The sequence below is a fragment of the Marmota marmota genome, unplaced genomic scaffold (assembly GCF_001458135.2).
Source record: "Marmota marmota marmota unplaced genomic scaffold, marMar, whole genome shotgun sequence".
NCBI classification, from domain to species: Eukaryota; Metazoa; Chordata; class Mammalia; order Rodentia; family Sciuridae; genus Marmota; species Marmota marmota.
The window spans coordinates 59,084,145-59,098,522 of NW_026000174.1; the positions used below are offsets into that span (position 1 = coordinate 59,084,145).

Consider the following 14,378-nt stretch of genomic DNA (forward strand, 5'->3'; position numbering starts at 1 on the left):
TTAACATGAGCAGTGTCGCCTTTCTGTGGCCCTTTTTACTGCATATTTTACCTCCTTGTTCCTGAGACTGTAAATCAATGGGATTAACATGGGAATGACTAGTGTGTAGAACACAGATACCACCTTCTCTTGTTCTACAGAATACTGTGAGCTTGGCTGGATGTAACTAAAACTTAAGGTCCCATAAAATATGGTCACAGCAGTGAGGTGAGAGGCACAGGTGGAGAAGGCTTTCTGTCTACCTGAAGCTGAGCGGATTCTCAGAATCGAAATGGCAATGAGTATGTAGGAGATGATCACAATGAAGAAAGTACCCATGGCAATGACTCCAGAGAAGGTTAGGAGGAAAAACTCATTCATGGAGGTGTCAGAACATGACAGCTTTAACAATGGTGGAACATCACAAAAGAAATGATTCACCACATTGGGACCACAAAAGGACAATCTCGCCAAGCTTACTGTGTGTGTCAATGGATTGATTATTCCTCCTGTACACGACCCGATGACCAGCACCACACACTTTCTCTTAGACATGGCTGCAGTGTAAAGCAAAGGATTGACAATGGCTACGTAACGGTCATAAGCCATCACGGACAGCAAGAAGCCTTCTGTGGTAATGAGCACCCCAAAAAATAAATGTTGTGTCATGCAGGCTGAAAAGGAGATGGTTTCCTTCACGACCAAGAAGTTGATCAGCAGTTTTGGTGCAATGGCTGAAGAATAGCAGGCATCCACAAATGAAAGGCAGGTGAGGAAAAAGTACATAGGTGTCTGGAGCTTTGGGGTGATTTGGATTAGGATGACCATGCCCAGATTCCCCACCAACGTAACTGCATAAATCACCAGGAACAACACAAAGAGCACAACTTTCAGTTCAGCATGGTCTGTCAATCCCCAAAGAATAAACTCAGTAACAACTGTAAAATTCTCTTCAGCCATTCCTTTTCTTGAAATCTGAGATGTAAGAGGTAAGGGATTAGAACATATCTGGAAGAACCTGGTGCTTTTAAAATGAAGCAGAATTATACATAGAATTGTGTCCTTAGGTGAATTCATTTTATTCATGTTGAATATACATCTAATTTACAATATGGAGAACCCGACTCTATGATCTCTGTTTTGTTTTAGTGATAGCTAAAATTTAATTCCACAAAAATATATATGAAAAGCACTTAGGCTCTCAAAAATTTCAATCTCTCCCTCACATATCTGTCACTATAGGAATATGATACCCGTGAAGGACACTGATGATGAATAAATGGTGGTTACCAATTGAATTGAAAATTCTCTTTTTAATCTTTGTTTTGAATATAAAAAAAGTTAATTACAATAAAATGTAAAATCAACTGTACTAATGTTCATATGGTTAATACACAAATGTACCATGATTTAACAAGAGAATCAATAGAGGTCACAGGGCAAGAGACTGGCTCCAAAGATGATGACGGGAATTCTTAAAGACCATAAATCTCATGCCCTTTCTATGTTCTCCTGTGAGACATTCAGTGGAGCCACTTAATCCTGAACACAAAATTCCCTGTGTTGTTTCAATGACAGCAGTTTTGGAAGACCTTATATGTCATATGATATTTGGAATTCATAATTCATAGGTTATTATTGGCATTTAGTTTTCATTATATAAATGGGAATATTATAATATTAGATATTTTACTACTTTTATAAGCACACAATCTGTACACACACATATATAAATAAAACATTTAAATGTGTATATCTGGAAAAAGCTATTTGTCTGAAACTCTTTTTCATGTCATTGCTCTAATAAGAAATATTTATGACCAACAGGCTTTTATCAATTCAGTATCTATCCAAGTTCAGTTATTCAACACTTTTAATTCAAATGTCTTATATTGTATGAGAATCAATAAGCCTACAATAGAACAGAGTTTTCTTCCTTTTTTTGCTTCTTTACCTCTGTCTTTCACAATCTAGAATATTTTATAGTTAAGAGAAGATATGTTTTTAGAAATAAAGACATAAAAAGAATACTAAAATTTTATTACTTCTGTAGGTTTTATTAATGAATTTTACCAAATGCACTTCAATTGTCATAAAGGATAATTGGTTGGCATTAACTCATTCTGGAATTAAAGTGTTAGTATCATTATTAACTTTGTTACTCTGGGAATTCATTAAGCTTCTCTCACTTTTGGTATAATCATATCTACATCACAGGAGTTTTTTAAAAGCAAATGGGAAATAAGCAAAGTATTTCTTTAGGTATGTAGTAAGTGCTTAGATTATAGATAGATATGGTATATGGTAGATAAAAGCTAGATGGTTTGGGGGAGTAGCTTGTCAAATGGATATGTATAAATCACATATGAAGCCTTTTAGTTAACCAATTAATTTTTCCAATTTTAGATATATAATTCATTTTATTTGAATTTTTAATTAATTGGAAATGCCAATTGATAGTTTAAATTTTTTACCTTAAATTTTCATCCTGTGTTTTTATGATTCCTCCTGTGTTTCTAGTTTATTTACCAAAATACAAGTCCCTTCAACGAATGTTAAACTTTGACATTCAAATTGATCATATCTCTCAACCACATTCAAACTGTCCAGTACAATAACCAGTAACTACCTGTGAACATTAAATAGAAACTGAAATTAACTAAAGTTAAACAAAAATCAATTTCCCATTATTGATAACCCCTGTCCAACTTTTCAGTAGGCATATGTGACCAGTGGCCACTGTAGAAAACCTTGAAAATTAGATAGCTCTTCTAACCTTCTGCCTCATCCTTTAGAGTACTAATTAAATTACATTTTCTCAAAGAAAGTTTATGTAAATAGTTTTCATTCCAAAGAAGAATTAAGAACATGAAGTTTCCAATTGAAATTTCAAAATTTAATGGTATTTCTTATTCCAGGCACACTTTATCCTCACCAAGTTGAAGATTACCTAGGAAACAGAATTGAAAGATGTGATGCACAATCAAATTTAATTACTTCAAATATTCTTAATAATCCTATGATTCAATCAGATAAAATATAAGCAAGCTTCTGACTAGCCTATCAACTACAAGTTAATTCAAATAGAAAAAAAATACTTTTACAAAATAAACCTACCTAAATTAACTATTTTAAATTTTCACATTTTGGTTTCTTATTCTTTGCTAAAAAATAATGTCATTTATTAATGATATGTCCTGCAATGTTATTAAATATTGTTAAAGTATCTAATGGAATATATTTCCGGATAATATAATTAAGAATAAATTTTAGCCATTAATAATAAACACAAGAAACAACAAGTAAGATACCTCAAGATACCTTAAGACATTCTCTTTCTTTAAGATACAGAATTACATGTCTCCCTCCCTATCTCTTTCTCTCTCTTTTTCTGTGTCTCTGTTGCTAGCCCTCTTTATATGTATTATTAACCTCTAATGGGCCCTATCACAGAGTGAGCATCATATGAAATAGCAAAGGAGACCTCAGGAACCATTCTATTTCTCAAGGGACTTTGGAATTCCCCATAAATCATATGTATCTCTATAGTGTATATTATCTAAAAACGATTACAGACTTTAAATTAAAATGGAGCAAAAGATGAGAATTCTTGAATTCGGTAAATATTACACAAACAGTTATTGAAAATAATGCATCAGATGTAAGCATCACATAAGTGACAATGATTGACTGTAACAAGGTTAACTACAAGCTGTTTTATGAAGGTGAGAAAGGGAATCAGAAACTACTATTAACAGGGATTTTTAAGCAATACATAGACTTAAGCACACATATGCATGATTACATGAGTAAACTTATGGTTTATGGGTTACCAATCACCCAACTGAGATTCCAGTCTGCTGGTTTTAGCTTAACATTCTGAGTTTGGAAGAATTCTGTCCATCAAACTAATAGTTACAAGTGGATAGCGTATAGTAGATACCATGTTGCACATTAGAAAGAAAGGGACTTTCTTGAACTTTCATTTGTAGAAACCATGAGAATTAACATACTCCTCAAATCACTTGTACTAAAATATCTAGAAATGTGAACTGAATAAATAAGAAATATGTATTAAAATTGATGACAGGAAAAGATGATGACGGGGAGAAGACTAAAAATCAGACTGATAGTGGAAATCAATTTGCATTTCTGAGGGCTAGGATCAATGTTGTGACTGGGATCACAGATTTCACAACTCTGCTGCCAAAAAAAAAAAAAAAACTGAAAAATTAGAGAAAATGCATGTAATATACATTTTGAGACATTCGATGATTGTCAGCACAGTGCTATGCCATGTTAGAGAAGGAACACAGTTACTTAATCCTGGTATGAGATGGTGGTGGCACAGAAGAACACAAAAGTCATGTTAACACGAAAATACAAAATCAGGTATATGTGTGCTGAAGTGCCCAGAATATATGTCACCAATTGCTTCAGTGGAGAGACCTAGGCAAGGAAAGCCATTTGAAATCAACATAGAAATTTTAAGACTTCATATTACCCTTAAACTTCACTTATTAATATGAGGCTCCACAGATTCAAAGTAACTTCAACTGTAGGGAAAGAAAAAATACGAAGAACCTGTATGATGGGAAATACTAAATTCTAGAGACTCATAGTGTACTAAGTGCATTCAATGAGAACAACAAAAGGGAGAAGAAATGACCTCAGAGGAAACAGTTAACTAAGACCCACTGTTTTAAATCTCAATACTAAACCTCAAAAATGTTACTCTGATTGCAAATAAATGACTTCTTTGCCAAACAACAAGAACAAAACAATTCTGAGTCTTAACAGCAAAATGTTTGTGATATCTAGCATCCAAATAAGTATGTATTTGTATGTTGAAAAAGTTGGAAAATGTTAGCCAGAACTATGAGAAAAACCAATTACCAAAAATAAAACCATCATATTAGATTCTGAATTTAGAGTAAAGGATTTTAAAACAACTGTATACATTTCCAAGGACTTCAGTCTAACCAACGGGATTCGAAAGAGACAAAAATTATAAGAAAGAAATAATCTTAATTATTAGAGTGGTGGGTAATATTGACAAAAAAATTTATTGTTCATTTTTTAAGGGTGGATTTAACATTGTAGAGAAAAATAGTGAATTTGAGCACAAGACAATAGAAACCATCCATACCTTTAGTACAAAGAGAAAAAAAGTTTTAAAAATTTCAAAATTGTATAGATATATGTAAAATACACCAGTTCAGAAAAATAAAAATAAGGTTTAACTCAAACTTTGCAATAAAATCTTGTGATCCAGAATATGAAACAATGTATTTAAAATAGAAATAAACTAACCTAAAAATTTTTATCATTCAAATAAAAAGTTTAAAAATGAAAACAAACATATGACTTCCTAATCATTCTAGTAATTATCAAATAATTAATATTAAGACAAACACCCACAGTTAAGGAATAATATCTGAGAAAAAGAATTTGGAATTACTAGAGAAAAATAAATAACAGGCAGATTCTGAAATTCATTCAACATTAATGGAACAAGTGATTTTTACAGTTTTACTATTGGCCAGTCTAGAGGACTTCAGAGAAATCTCATATAAAATCTAGCCATTCTGAAGAAATGAATGAGATGCCGAGTTTATATTACCCCAAGGACAATTTGGAGGAAGCCAGAAAATATACAGTAAGACAAAAGGAAATAGAAGTTCTATGTGCAAATTCTAATTGGTTGACTGTGAAATGTGTAAGGTTGGGTAAACCCAGGAGCCCAGAGAAAGCTAAATATGAGAAGATATTTATATTGCCACCTATAGATCAGAGTTTACAATTTGAGTCAAATTATGCTAATTTTATATTAAACTTTAAAAATGAATAAATAAACAGAAAATAACAAAATAAAAAGGCTCTTAGAGTAGTATATCAAAATTAAGATTTCTCCACAAAAAAGCTCACAATATTCAAGATAGAATCCATAATTTCTTATTACACAAAACTACTGAACAATTAAGTCAAGGCATTGTTTCAGAACAGAGCCTGGTTCTTATTTCTCCAGAATACTTCTATTCTTGGAAGTGTTCTGTGGACCTTGGCATATGGCTTCATTAAATTTCTGGCTTCTCCTACTCCATTCCATGCATCAAAATTCATCTTTTGTATGAGGAAATCGTGGATGGGAGGCTGTTTTCTCTCAAAACCAGTATTACAATAGCTCTGCTATGTAGCACAGAAAAATACTGAAAAAGATAACTTAATATGAACACCAAAATGATTTCCAGAATAAAATCCAAAGACTTAAATTGATCTAGAAAACTTGTAAACACCCAAAAGATTAAAAAAAAAAAATTCTTATTCAAAATTTGCTAAAGGACAAAAATTTAGAAAGTATAGAAAAATCAACAAGCACATGGAAAAGTACTCATTTATCACTGTTTCTACATATATATATATAAATTTTTCTTAATAGGAAAATCATAAAGAAAATTGACATTGATAGAAAGTAATTAGAAATGTGGTGTCCACTTACAGTAGATTTTATTCTTGTTAAGATTTATTGAACAACAACAACAAAAAAGTTATACTGATAATTATCCAACAGCATTTGAATATATAGGATATTACATATGAATATAATACAAATCATTGCATTGCAATTGATTACTGCAGTGTGGTATGGCAATGGCTATCCAACTGTAGTATTTCCTGAGCTGGACAGCTGCTAATTTAAGTGTTGACTCATCATGAGTAACAGAGTACCATTATATCATGTAGGACTCCATGGAATTATACAGATACTTTTACTAATTTGTTACTTTCTTTGAGTTTTCCCACACTTTTTCCCACTGGGAAAGATGTAAGTATTCTTAGATAATTATTAGACATATTAAAGCAGATCTTTAAACCTCTCAGAAGATTTGGGCATCATGTTCTGCACAATTAGATGCTAATTCCTCTGGGATCATCTCTGGAAGAAAAACTATAAATTCTTCCTACCCAGAGAAAAAGGATGTATAAACTGAGATAATTTTCAATTCTTCAGTAAGGTAAGTGGATAAGAAGTGTCTTTGATCTTGATTACATGGGTATTGGTAATTTCTCATAGACCATAGACACTTTTATGGCAAATGACAAATGATTTCTCAAATAAATCACAAAAAACCATTATCACCTCTGTGAAATAGGGTTCCTTGGAGTACTCTGGTGCTTTAAATCATTAAGTCCTATGTATCAAATTGGTGTCCTAGGCCTATTTTTCGTATTAGTATTTGGAAATTGGAAGCGAAAAGATGTCAGAAATATTTGAAAAACTGATTATCAATTAGAAATATTAATCTATTGATTAATTATATTTCTCAAAATGATTTGCAGGTAAAGTATGGGATGCCCAATTGCATTTAGTTTCAAGCAAATATTGAACAAAATATAACATATATTATATAATCTTTGATAAGGGAAAATATTATTTAGGATAAATAGAGCTAATGCAATATTTGAAAGAGAATAGTTTAAGTTTTCTCTCCAGGAATCTTGTATGTATAAAATTATAGATGTTTAGCTTTTATATTTTCCTAATGGGTTGCTTACTATAGATCACTTGGAAAAAAATCATTACACATGGAAAATATTATAATAATTTTTAAGAGTTATAGAGTTGTGCAGGAACCACCAGACTGCACAGAATTCTGAATTTACTATGCCAAAAAGTTAAACTACCACTTATTTTCCACATAAAAGAATAGGCAGAGTAAGATTCAAGACATTAGCAGAGTGAGAGATAACAACTGACATGTACACTCAATTTGCAAGAGAATAATTCTTAGCAATACACTGAAGATTTTAAGGTGGTAGAATTGGTAACAGGAATTCTGAATCCTTTCTCCATCCACTGCATCCCATCTTCTATCTTAAACACAATGACAAGTCTTGCACAGTTTCTCATTCAGAATAAAGTTGTGTAGGTATATAAGTAATATTAGTGAACAAAGAGTGGATCTGAAACAAGAATGGGCCTCGGTGGAGACAACAGACAACTTCATCCTGGAAGAAGGAATGGACTCAGTTCAGGGATCTCCAGTATCACCCTCCTCCCCTGTCCTCAGTGCTTGAGTCAGAAAGCTAACTGGGCATCCTAAGTGAGAATTCCTAGAACTGATACAGGAGCTCTAAGTTGGCTCTAGACTATAGCTGAAAAAGGTAAAGCTGGCATTTTATAACATAATAACTCTTTCCTGCATTTTATGACTGATATTTTTTAACTCCAGTCATTCCTCCAATCAAAAATTATGAAAGCAGACATATACTCCCAGGCTCAGCAGTTTAGCAAGATCCTAAGCAACCTAGCAAGACCCCATATCAAAATAAAATATATAAATAAATAAAATAATAAGATCTGGGAATGTGGCTCAGTGGGCTCAGGTTAAGCAACTCTGGGCTCAAATCTCAGTACAAAAAATTAATTAATTAATTAATTAATTAATTAAAATTTAAAAGCGTGCTTCCAGCATTTCAGCATTTCAGGGTTTCACTGAGGAAAAATTAACGTCAGCAGGTTGACAATTCAAGAGAATTAGGCTACATCAGCTGCATGATTTTTAATCAGAGCAGTTCTGTTTTTCTAAATTTTCATATAAATTCATTAAATAAATGATAAGGTATTTATTTCTGAAATATTTGAAAACCATAGTTGTATACTTTATAAAATCTAAATTATGAAATTTCAGGAAATTTGACATTCAGTAATAATTGCTGAAATAAATGTTCAAGTGGTATATGTGCTTTATGAATTCTGTGATAACAACAGTATGGCATTAAATATGCAACTGAAAACTCAAAAGTCATTGAATAATATAAATCATATATTACTGCATTTCTACAATGTTATATTAAAGGAAACAAAAATATATTGAATTAAATACTTGAAATTCTTGAATAATATATTCCACATATCTTTGCAGGAATTGCTCCAGATCACATTTTTTTTCCTTAATAAGCTTATGCTAATTAGGACTTTCCTTTTCAACAATGAAATAAAATCACACGTGCAAGTTAAAAATGAATATGATTACCTGCAGAGTAGAAAAATAATTCTAAAATATTGATTATAAATAAACTGATGGTCAAAATATCATGCAATATATAAAAAAAAGAAAACTTATTAATTTAAACTCCAGGCACTTTTCAGATACAGGGTAGTAGGCATGTCCTTTGAAGCCATTATCTAATCATAATGAAAGGATTACTCAATGATAAATGTTATTGACTTTGAACAATATGCCTAAACTCACTAACCCTCAAATACAATGTAATTAACTCATGTTCCTTAGCTGGATCCCACCAATGCTTTGCCATATTAATGGAAGAGTCACAAAGAAGACATTGGAATTTAGAGGAAGTGGGATGAACTGGTCATGGCTAAGTACCTTACATTCACATATACAAAGAGAAAAGATTCAGGAGTGTATCCCTGAACCTTCTGCACAACCTTTGAATTGCAGATGAGGATCTCTAATACTTCTACCATTCTGTTTATGTTGTTTCCTTCTCTTTAAAATATAAAAATTCCAAAAAACCCTCACACAAAAATGAATGTTAACTAAAGAAAAACTGTGAGTCCATTTTGTGGATGAAATAAAATTTAATCTTTCATCATCAGTACCTCTATGGTTTTATTTCAATGCATGTGTTCCAAACATTGTGAATCGGCTGATTTTTTTTATATAGTACAAATGGATGTGTTCTCATGGTAGTTAGAAGATTCTACTGTTTATTCTTATTTAAGTGTTAGATACATAAACTATTTTTTATTTCCCAGGTTATGATTAAATTCCCTATACAGCCTATAAATATTATTGCTATTTTAGATAAGATTAAAAAATAAAAGAAAAGTGGATAAAACTCTTTCTTTCCTCCCAGAAGGGAAAACTGGACCAAATGGGCCAACAGAACCTTACAGTGCTGACCGAATTTATTCTGGCGGGAGTCTCCAGGCGGCCTGAGCTGCAGCTTCCCCTCTTTGGGGTCTTCCTCCTCATCTACACACTCACGGTGGGGGGCAACCTAGGCATGATCATTCTGACCAAGCTGGACTCCCGCCTGCACACACCTATGTATTTTTTTATCAGACACCTGGCTTTTATTGACCTTGGCAATTCCACTGTCATTTGTCCCAAGATGCTGGTAAATTTTGTTGTGGATCGAAATACCATTTCTCATAATGCATGTGCTACACAGTTGGCTTTCTTCCTTGTGTTCATTATCAGCGAGTTTTTCATCTTGTCTGCTATGGCTTACGACCGCTATGTGGCCATTTGCAACCCTCTGCTCTACAATGTTACCATGTCTCAGAGACTCTGTCATATGCTGGTGGGCATTCCATACCTCTATAGCACCTTTCAGGCTCTCTTTTTCACTATTAAGATTTTCACATTGAACTTCTGTGGCTCTAAGGTCATCAGTCATTTCTACTGTGATGATGTTCCTTTGTTACCTATGCTCTGCTCAAATGCACAGGAAATAGAATTGTTGATCATACTCTTTTCAGCATTTAACTTGATCTCATCCCTCCTAGTTGTCCTAGTGTCCTACCTTCTGATTCTGTTAGCCATATTTCGAATGCATTCTGCAGAAGGCAGGAAAAAAGCTTTCTCCACATGTGGTTCTCATCTGACAGTGGTGGTGGTGTTCTATGGGTCTCTCTTTTTTATGTACTTGCAACCGAAATCCTCTCACTCTTTTGAGACTGATAAAATAGCCTCTGTGTTTTACACTTTGGTGATTCCCATGCTTAATCCCTTAATCTACAGCTTAAGGAACAAAGAGGTAAAAAATGCTTTCCACAGGGTCTTTAAGAATCAGTGTAAGCATTTTGTTTAATATTCATTATGGAATCATGTCAAAATAAACCATGAGAAAGAAAACGTTATTTTAAAATGTTTCTTTATTTTATTAATTTAAGATCTGCAACAAGAAGATTTTGATATACTCAGACATAATGAAGTGATCATTTTATATAGTTGAAATATCTCCACTTCTGATTTTATTTATTTGAATCTTCTTTTATGTTAGTCTACCTAAGGGCATGTCAATTTTTTTTATTTTTTATTTTGTAGTTCAACTCTGAGTTTTATTGATTTAATTTTAACTTTTAAAAATATTTTGTGTCCTATGATATCATGTAATGTGGAGATGGTTCTAGGGAAGAATATGTATTCTTTTTTTCTTGGATTGAAAATTCTCTATATAATTGTTAGACCTCTTTGGTCTAAAGTACAGGATCAGGAAACTCAAAAATGAGTTCAAAAGGACACATTATAATGAAACAATCAGAAACAGAAAAGCTTTTTTAAAGTGAAAGACTCTTAAAAATGAGAGGAAATTTCATCAAAATGAAGGAAATATTAGTAGAGTAGATGAAGGGGCTTGAGGAGAAAAAAAGACTGAACTCTCATATGTGCATGCATGGATGTGGCACAGTGGGTCTTGGCATCAAGCATATCCATAGGACACTAAATTTAAAAAAGTAAACTGTAAATGGATTGAAGTGTGATGGGTGGAATGAGGGGGACACATGTGGAGGTGAGTCATGCTTGGGACTGAATTGGAGTGGGCTGTGTTTCCTGCTCTGTGATCCTGGTGTTATATATAACTGAAGAGAATTTCTTTTTAAAAAGGAATAGAAGATGAAAAATTCTGAAATCATCAGTAAAGAGAACTGTATAACAACAATAACTGTGACATCAAAATCATAAATCATGCATGTGGGTGGGAGATGAATAGAACTGCAGAGTTTTTATACGTGAGAGAAGTTAGGTTGCTATAGCTAAATAGACTAGAATAACAGCACATTTTATTTAAGTCTCATGGTAAATGCAAATCAAAACTTCTAATAGACTCACAAGGGATAAAGAGGCAGGAATCAAAACATCACTATAAAATATCAACAAATATAAAGGACAAGAGCAAGAGAGAAAGAAACAAAGTTTTTCACAATAACCAGAAAACAATTAATACAACTCAATATCAAACATCCATCCATAATTACTTTTTAAATGTAAGCCACCTTAACTATCCAGTAAATAATGATAGGGTAGCTCAATGGATTAATTTATTTGTTTTGAATAACCCTCAAAATACACTCCTTAGGAAACTGCTGAAATGTTATGAATATATTTTGTTCATGAGGAACTTATTCTGACTATAGACTTCTACTCTGTGTTTCTAACATTGATAAGTCTTAAAATAATGGTTGAGGTGACATCCACAAATTTTTTTTTTTTTGTGTGTGTGTTTTAGATAATATTGAGTTTACTAAGCATGTCTTTAAACCAAATCAAATAATGCATTACTTTTTTTCTCTTTTTCATATTGAACCATATTATATCTATAGGCAGTTTGAAATGTATTATGTACCTGGTATTATGTGTCTGGATATGAAATGTCCTTCAAATGCTTAGTATCAAAGACTTTGTCCCCCATTCAGCATTGTTCATTGGAGGAGCTTTTGGAAGCAATTGGATCATGAGGGCTCTGAGCTCATCAGTGTAGATTAATTCTCTGATAGATGAATAGACTAGCAGAAGGTGGGATCTAGATAGAGAAATGTGGTCATTGGCATGCTCTTAGGGATGGTATCTTGTCCCTGGCCCCGTCTCTCCCCAGAGTAATACAGCCACTGACCATGAACTAAAACCACTGAAGCCATGAGACAAAATAAACCTGTTTACCTTTAAGTGCTTGTTAACAGGTATTTTGGTTATAACAATTAAATACTACTATAAATTTTTAATATGCAAGTAGGCTTAACTTTCATGTAGTTTTAAAGTAATTATGGTAATGAGCCTCTGAAATATCATTTTTGTGTTTGTTGACATTTTCCTTCTGACCTCCTGGAGCAGATTTTTAACATTTACTATATGTACATATAAATTACATAATACATACACACACATACCTTTTCAGTGATAAATGACAGCTTTTATGTGGATTCTTCACTTTTTGATGTATATTTTCTTCAAACAAAATTTCTGTACATGATTTTTAGAAAATGATCCTGTTTCAAAAAACTTATAAATTAATGAATGTTATATTTTTCTTTAACTTTTTTATTTCTCAATAGTTCTTTTGGGAAAATTTAAAGTAAAGTCTTTTTTTATTACTATTTTTGTTCTTTTTAGTTACATATGACTGTAGAATGTATTTTGACAAATTATATACATAGAGTACAACTTATTCTATTTAGGATCCCATTCTTGTGGTTGTACATAATGCAGAGTTACTCTGGTCATGTTTTCAATACAAGGCTAGAAAAGTTATGCCCGATTAATCCTATTGTCCTTCCTACTCCTCTTCCCATTCCCTTCCCTTAGTTCCCCTTTGTCTAATCCAATGGATTTCTATTATTCTCCTGCATACCCTTCCTTGTTTTGGATTAGTATCCATATATCAGACAGAATATTCAGCCTTGAGTTTTTTTGGGACTGGCTTATTTCATATTATTATGGTATTTATTCTCTAGTTCCATCCATTTGTTATAAAGTGCCATTATTTCATTCTTTTTATGGCTGAGTGATATTTCATTGTGTATATATGCCACATTTTCTTTACCCATTCATCATTTGAAGGGCACATATTGTTTCCATAGCTTGGTTATTATGAGTTGAGCTGCTATAAATATTGATGTTGCTGCATCACTCTAGTATGCTGATTTTAAGTTCCTTGAGTATAAGCTGAGGAGTAAGACAGGTGCATAAAATTCATCTCTAGGTGGATAAAGGATCTAGGCCTTAGTCCAGAGTCTTTGCACTTACTAGAAGAAAAAGTAGGCCTAACTTTCCAACATGTCAATTTAGGAACCGACTTCCTCAATAAGACTTCTAAAGTACAATTAAAATGAAGAATCAGTAAATGGGACGGTAACCCAAACTTCTTTGCAGTGGAGAAAACAATTAAGCACCGTGAACAGAGAGCTTACAGAATGGGAGGAAAATCTTTACCACCTGTACTTCAGATAAAGCATTAATCTCTAGGTTATATAAAGAACTAAAATAATCAACACCAGAAAAATAAATAACCCAATCATTAAGTGGGCAAAGGTACTGAATATATACTTCACAGAATAATAAATATGAATGGTTAAAAATATAAATGAAAAAATGTTCAATATCTTTAGCAATTAGAGAAATGCAAATTTAAACTACACTGAGACTCCAAAATAAAACCTTAGCAAAAACAACAACAACAAAAAGACCTTATTAAAAAACCAAGAACTTCACTTTCAAGAACATACAAGATTGTAAGTGGAGAAAGAAAGATATCTGTACAAATGGAAAACAAAATGAGCAGGAGTAGATATTATCAGAGTTCTTAGCCAGAGGCTTGACTCTGGGAATCCCAGCAGACCAGATTGGGCCACCTGCCACCTGGAGAGT

General features: G+C 32.6%; 2 protein-coding genes across 2 annotated transcripts; one reads left to right on the forward strand and one right to left on the reverse strand.

The window, feature by feature from the left end:
- LOC107159479 (olfactory receptor 1052) lies at positions 1–939 on the reverse strand. Its single transcript, XM_015506077.1, has one exon. It carries the CDS (start codon positions 937–939, stop codon positions 1–3), a length of 939 nt encoding a protein of 312 aa, XP_015361563.1.
- Positions 940–9,882: 8,943 nt separating this feature from the next.
- LOC107159486 (olfactory receptor 8K5) lies at positions 9,883–10,824 on the forward strand. The gene has a single exon (XM_015506088.1). The coding sequence runs from the start codon at positions 9,883–9,885 to the stop codon at positions 10,822–10,824; it is 942 nt and encodes a 313-aa protein (XP_015361574.1).
- The last annotated feature ends 3,554 nt before the right edge of the window (positions 10,825–14,378 follow it).

What these genes read in the sequence shown, in the direction of transcription:
- LOC107159486 (XM_015506088.1), top strand. Translation starts at nt 9,883, where the DNA reads ATGGGCCAACAGAACCTTACAGTGCTGACCGAATTTATTCTGGCGGGA.
- LOC107159479 (XM_015506077.1), bottom strand. Translation starts at nt 939, where the DNA reads ATGGCTGAAGAGAATTTTACAGTTGTTACTGAGTTTATTCTTTGGGGA.